Here is a 7,005-nt window from a genome sequence, read left to right as displayed (position 1 = left end):
TGACTCCTCGGACTCTGAGCTCAGGTAGGACGCCTCACCTCAGGACTCCACTTCTGCTCTTCAAACATCAACAACTCTGTTTTCCCACCCTGATGCTGTCAGTGAAGCAGACGTGACGCAGCTGGACCCACCCGGGTCAGACGACAGCCGCCCAGACCTGCACAGGGTCATCACGCGCAGCTGAGTGTCCCCAGGACCTCCAGGACCCTCCAGGCTCCAGGACCCTCCAGGAAACAAATGAAAACATGAAACCAGCAGCTGATGGGGGTCCGATGGTCTCGCGGTTATGTCCCCCCTGTCTCCTCCCAACACTTCCTGTCTCTCTTCAGTTCTCTGATTTGATAAAACACTGACAAAAATAAAACATGGAGGTTTGAATGAGTCTGTAGTTAAAATCCGAGCCTGCCATAGTTCCCTGAGGCAGGACACACTGCAGGTTTCACTTCACGACTTTACTCTTCATCAACGTTAAAGATCGTCTTATTAAAGGGACATCAAACCTGATCTACAACATTTACAATCATTAAGGGTTCATAATCCTGCAGTACCTGCAGTGTCCACTAGAGGCTGGCTGCAGTTCCTGGAGTGTCCACTAGAGGCTGGCTGCAGTTCCTGGGGTGTCCACTAGAGGCTGGCTGCAGTTCCTGGGGTGTCCACTAGAGGCTGGCTGCAGTTCCTGGAGTGTCCACTAGAGGCTGGCTGCAGTACCTGGAGTGTCCACTAGAGGCTGGCTGCAGTTCCTGGAGTGTCCACTAGAGGCTGGCTGCAGTTCCTGGAGTGTCCACTAGAGGCGGTCTGCAGTTCCTGGAGTGTCCACTAGAGGCTGGCTGCAGTTCCTGGAGTGTCCACTAGAGGCTGGCTGCAGTACCTGGAGTGTCCACTAGAGGCTGGCTGCAGTTCCTGGAGTGTCCACTAGAGGCTGGCTGCAGTTCCTGGAGTGTCCACTAGAGGCTGGCTGCAGTACCTGGAGTGTCCACTAGAGGCTGGCTGCAGTACCTGGAGTGTCCACTAGAGGCTGGCTGCAGTTCCTGGAGTGTCCACTAGAGGTTGGCTGCAGTACCTGGAGTGTCCACTAGAGGCTGGCTGCAGTACCTGGAGTGTCCACTAGAGGCTGGCTGCAGTACCTGGAGTGTCCACTAGAGGCTGGCTGCAGCAGCACAGGAAGTCACATACACACCCATTCAAACAGCCTGTTTTTACAGCAGACATGAACATGTTTACAGCCTGCTTCAACAAACCAAATAGGTGTGATTAGCTCATGTCTCCATCCACACACACTGTACGGGGGGGAATGTTTTGATGACTCAGCAGTTTTGATTGGATGAAGGATCAGAGTTATTCACAATAAGGCGTGTAGCTGAGCTGATTGACAGGTGGGCGCCGTGTAACGGTTTGTCAGGAGGCTTAAAACCCGCCTCAGCTCTCAGCCTGTCGTTAGCTTGACTCAAAGTTAGCCTGAGACAGCATTTCCAGCACGGAGACCGCCATCCATGGGACTCCAGCGCCCCCTGCAGGGACACACGGGGGACTCCAGCGCCCCCTGCAGGGACACACGGGGGACTCCAGCGCCCCCTGCAGGGACACACGGGGGACTCCAGCGCCCCCTGCAGGAACACACAGGGGACTCCAGCGCCCCCTGCAGGGACACACGGGGGACTCCAGCGCCCCCTGTAGGAACACACAGGGGACTCCAGCGCCCCCTGCAGGGACACACGGGGGACTCCAGCGCCTCCTGCAGGGACACACAGGGGACTCCAGCGCCCCCTGTAGGAACACACAGGGGACTCCAGCGCCCCCTGCAGGGACACACGGGGGACTCCAGCGCCCCCTGTAGGAACACACAGGGGACTCCAGCGCCCCCTGCAGGGACATCAGATCCACTTGAACTTTAAAACAGAACTGTCAGATGAACAGAGAGCAGTGAAGAGTGTAAGATTTCCAAAGGTAGACAATGTATGAGGTCAGCTCCGAGTGTGTGTGTGTGTGTGTGTGTGTGTGTGTGTGTGTGTGTGTGTGTGTGTGTGTGTGTGTGTGTGTGGAAGTATGGGTGTGTCTGATATAACAGCCTCAAGACAGACTTTTTAGAAACGGACAAACAGACAACTTCGGATGTGTGTGTGTGTGTGTTCTGTGTGTGTGTGTGTGTGTGTGTGTGTTCTGTGTGTGTGTGTGTGTTCTGTGTGTGTGTGTGTGTTCTGTGTGTGTGTGTTTGGATGTGGGTGTGTTCAGTGTGTGTGTGTAGAGGAGGACTGGGGGAGTGTGTAAACCCTCCGTCAGTCTTTGCTCAGGATCTCTCGGTGTGTGTGTGCCTCTCTCTCTCTCTCTCTCTCTCGGTGTGTGTGTGCCTCTCTCTCTCTCTCTCTCTCTCGGTGTGTGTGTGTGTGTGTCGGTGTTTTCGGGGATCAAAGCTGCACACATGGCGACGAAGGTAAGACAAACTCAAAGATTGAAGAATTCAGAAGAGAGTTTATTTTATTCTGAAGTCAGGAAGAAGTGACCTTTACTTTGAAAGTTATGGGGAGGAAACAGAGAAGAGAATTAAACCGTTCTTTATTGATGTGCTTTTATTGTGAAGGGCTGTCAGACTGATCGGCTCTGTGAGAGATTCTGATCATAGAACTAAAAACCTGAGAGCAGGACTGATGACGTCATTCCAGAGGGAGGGGGGTCTCTGTAGTCCCAACTGTTGGACCCCCCCCCCCTTTAGTGTGACTCTGCAGGTACTCTGAACAGGGGCGTGGCCAGACAGCTCCGCCTCTTCCAGGGTAAAGAGTCAATCACACCTGCAGATTTGTAAGGGGGGGGCTTGTCCCCCATCTGGACACGCCCCCTCTCTAAGAACTCTTGTGGTTCCTAAAACTCATTGAGAGGAACCTTTTTCAAGAGTCTCTTTCTGCTGGTCCTGGTCTGGTTCTGTTTGGAGTGACCTGGGTCTGCTGGTCCTGGTCTGGTTCTGTTTGGAGTGACCTGGGCCTGCTGGTCCTGGTCTGGTTCTGTTTGGAGTGACCTGGGCCTGCTGGTCCTGGTCTGGTTCTGTTTGGATTGACCTGGGTCTGCTGGTCCAGGTCTGGTTCTGTTTGGAGTGACCTGGGCCTGCTGGTCCAGGCCTGGTTCTGTTTGGAGTGACCTGGGCCTGCTGGTCCTGGTCTGGTTCTGCTTGGAGTGACCCGGGGCTCTTTGGGGCGTGTGGTTTTCGGATCAGCAGATTTCAGATGAATGTTGGCGAGCGTCCGTTCGGCCGCCGCCCTCTTTCACAACAGCGGCGCCCCTGGAGAGCAGCTGGCTGTGATGTCATCCAGCTGTTGAAGAGTTCAGCCTGAGGCGAGCGGGAGAAGCTGCTCGGGGCCCCTCACACGTCAGGGGCCTCTGACAGCTGAACCATGTGACCCGCGTGCTGGTGACACGTCAGGAAGTGGATGAGCTGTGTGTCAGACACTCGTTTGTCCAACGTTTCTGACGCCACATGAACGCAGCACAAACACCAGCTCTCTGCTGTTCTACCTAAAGCATAAAGCTGGAAACATGTGGAGGAGTGGGCGGAGCCTGAGAGCTCCTCCCACTTCTCCATACGTTGCCGACCTTTTTGCGCGGCTTCATCAAACAGTAGATCATCTAATATTGGGCTTCTGGGACTTCTGTTTGTGTTGCCATGGTAACAAACCGACGTCCATATCGCGTCATTTTTAAAATCCCATCACAGTTTAAAGTCTGACGTCTGCTCCTCCTGGTTTAATGACCCTTTCACAATAAAAGACTCTTTGATTATTGATCAGTAACAGATCGTTCACACGGCGTGTATCTTCAGGTGGATCCTGGTCATGTGACCCTTCTTACTGCTGGCTGAGCTCGCACACCTGCCCCCACCTGCGTGTGTCTCAGGTGACCGTTACACCTGCACGCCGTCAGCTGTTTGCAGCTTTCAGTCAAACGAGATCTTTTTGAAACAACAGTGTTTCAGCGCTGATTCTGATTGGCTGACGGGCTCTTCCTGTGACAAGCGTCAGACAGCGTCCGGAGTCCATCAGTGATTCTCCTGCACGCCGTACTTCACCTGAACTGTTCAGATGATATCTTTGAGATCTTTGGTCCCTGTAAATTCCTTCAGAGTGAGACGTCTCGTCGTGTCTCTCACGTCTGTGCTCGTCTCTTTGTCTTGTCGTTTCCTTCCAGCTCAGATTGTAGAGATTCCTGAGATTCCAGATGTGGGGAGTTTCTGCTCCTGAACTGTCACAGCTGGAAACAAACTGCTTCCCTTTCACACACTGAAAACACGTCTCTGCCTCTTTAACATATTTACAGTCTAAAGCTTTATTAGTCCTGACAGACGGGGGGGGAGATCTTATTGATTATTGATTGTTTCTGACACCTCCTTGTGGTCGTTTCCTGTCTCAGTTCTCTGATCTGGAGCTGGCCATCAACACGTTGGTCACAGGATTTCATAAAGCCGCAGATGGGCCGACCATGAACACCACACAGTTTCAGACCATGCTATCCAATCAGATGCCTGCGTTCGCTAAGGTATGCACTATGACATCACAGCTCCCCGTCCAATCACAGCCCAGTTATCTCTTGGAGTTTGTTCCTTTTTAAATTCTGTGTGTGTGTGTGTGTGTGTGCGTGTGTGCGTGTGTGTGCGTGTGTGTGTGTGTGTGCAGACAGTGGAGGGCGAGGACGCTCTCGCTCAGGTTCTGAAGCAGATGGGCGTCGAGAGCGGTCAGAACATCTCCTTCGAGAACGTCTGGACTCTGATCAACAAACAGGCCGTCCAGCAGTTCAGCTCTACGCCCAAAGACAAGAACATCAAGTGTGGCTGCCTGCTGCAGTGACCACACCTGACCACACCTGACCACACCTGACCACACCTGGTGACACCTGACCACACCTGATCACACCTGACCACACCTGGTGACACCTGACCACACCTGACCGCACCTGACCACACCTGATCACACCTGGTGACACCTGACCACACCTGACCACACCTGATCACACCTGGTGACACCTGACCACACCTGATCACACCTGACCACACCTGGTGACACCTGACCACACCTGGTGACACCTAACCACACCTGGTGACACCTGATCACACCTGACCACACCTGGTGACACCTGATCACACCTGGTGACACCTGACCACACCTGACCACACCTGATCACACCTGGTGACACCTGACCACACCTGATCACACCTGACCACACCTGGTGACACCTGACCACACCTGGTGACACCTAACCACACCTGGTGACACCTGATCACACCTGACCACACCTGGTGACACCTGACCACACCTGATGACACCTGACCACACCTGGTGACACCTGACCACACCTGATGACACCTGACCACACCTGGTGACACCTGATCACACCTGACCACACCTGACCACACCTGATCACACCTGACCACACCTGGTGACACCTAACCACACCTGGTGACACCTGACCACACCTGACCACACCTGGTGACACCTGACCACACCTGGTGACACCTAACCACACCTGGTGACAGCTGATCACACCTGACCACACCTGGTGACACCTGATCACACCTGACCACACCTGGTGACACCTGACCACACCTGGTGACACCTGACCACACCTGGTGACACCTGACCACACCTGGTGACACCTGACCACACCTGGTGACACCTGATGACACCTGGTGACACCTGATCACACCTGGTGACACCTGATCACACCCGACCACACCTGGTGACACCTGGTGACACCTGACCACACGTGATGACACCTGACCACACCTGGTGACACCTGACCACACCTGGTGACACCTGATCACACCTGACCACACCTGGTGACACCTGACCACACCTGGTGACACCTGACCACACCTGGTGACACCTGATGACACCTGGTGACACCTGGTGACACCTGATCACACCTGACCACACCTGGTGACACCTGACCACACCTGGTGACACCTGACCACACCTGGTGACACCTGATGACACCTGGTGACACCTGATCACACCTGGTGACACCTGATCACACCCGACCACACCTGGTGACACCTGGTGACACCTGACCACACGTGATGACACCTGACCACACCTGGTGACACCTGACCACACCTGGTGACACCTGATCACACCTGACCACACCTGGTGACACCTGACCACACCTGGTGACACCTGACCACACCTGGTGACACCTGATGACACCTGGTGACACCTGGTGACACCTGATCACACCTGGTGACACCTGATCACACCCGACCACACCTGGTGACACCTGGTGACACCTGACCACACCTGATGACACCTGACCACACCTGGTGACACCTGATCACACCTTATGACACCTGACCACACCTGACTACACCTGGTGACACCTGACCACACCTGATGACACCTGGTGACACCTGACCACACCTGGTGACACCTGATGACACCTGATGACACCTGACCACACCTGGTGACACCTGATGACACCTGATGACACCTGACCACACCTGACTACACCTGGTGACACCTGATCACACCTGACCACACCTGGTGACACCTGGTGACACCTGACCACACCTGGTGACACCTGATCACACCTGATGACACCTGACCACACCTGACTACACCTGGTGACACCTGATCACACCTGACCACACCTGGTGACACCTGACCACACCTGGTGACACCTGGTGACACCTGACCACACCTGGTGACACCTGATGACACCTGATCACACCTGATGACACCTGACCACACCTGACCACACCTGGTGACACCTGACCACACCTGATCACACCTGACCACACCTGGTGACACCTGACCACACCTGATGACACCTGACCACACCTGGTGACACCTGACCACACCTGATGACACCTGACCACACCTGGTGACACCTGACCACACCTGGTGACACCTGACCACACCTGATGACACCTGACCACACCTGATGACACCTGACCACACCTGGTGACACCTGGTGACACCTGGTGACACCTGTCCACACCTGTTGACACCTGACCACACCTGGTGACACCTG

General features: G+C 54.6%; 1 protein-coding gene across 1 annotated transcript in view; it reads left to right on the top strand.

Annotated features, from left to right (window-relative positions):
* The window catches only part of dcst2 (DC-STAMP domain containing 2), an 11,989-nt gene extending 11,485 nt beyond the window's left edge, over positions 1-504 (top strand). Inside the window, exons 16-17 of the mRNA XM_079343835.1 lie at positions 1-24; positions 103-504. The exon at positions 1-24 is cut by the window's left edge and continues 111 nt beyond it. Coding sequence (XP_079199961.1) covers positions 1-24; positions 103-184 — 106 coding nt within the window. The 3' untranslated portion in view covers positions 185-504. The remainder of the gene's footprint in view (positions 25-102) is intronic.
* Positions 505-7,005: the final 6,501 nt, after the last annotated feature.

This window comes from Symphodus melops (genome assembly GCF_947650265.1).
Source record: "Symphodus melops genome assembly, chromosome: 5".
Classification (NCBI taxonomy): Eukaryota; Metazoa; Chordata; class Actinopteri; order Labriformes; family Labridae; genus Symphodus; species Symphodus melops.
Note: the sequence above shows the minus strand (reverse complement) of the source record. Positions and strands in the feature narration are given on the sequence as shown.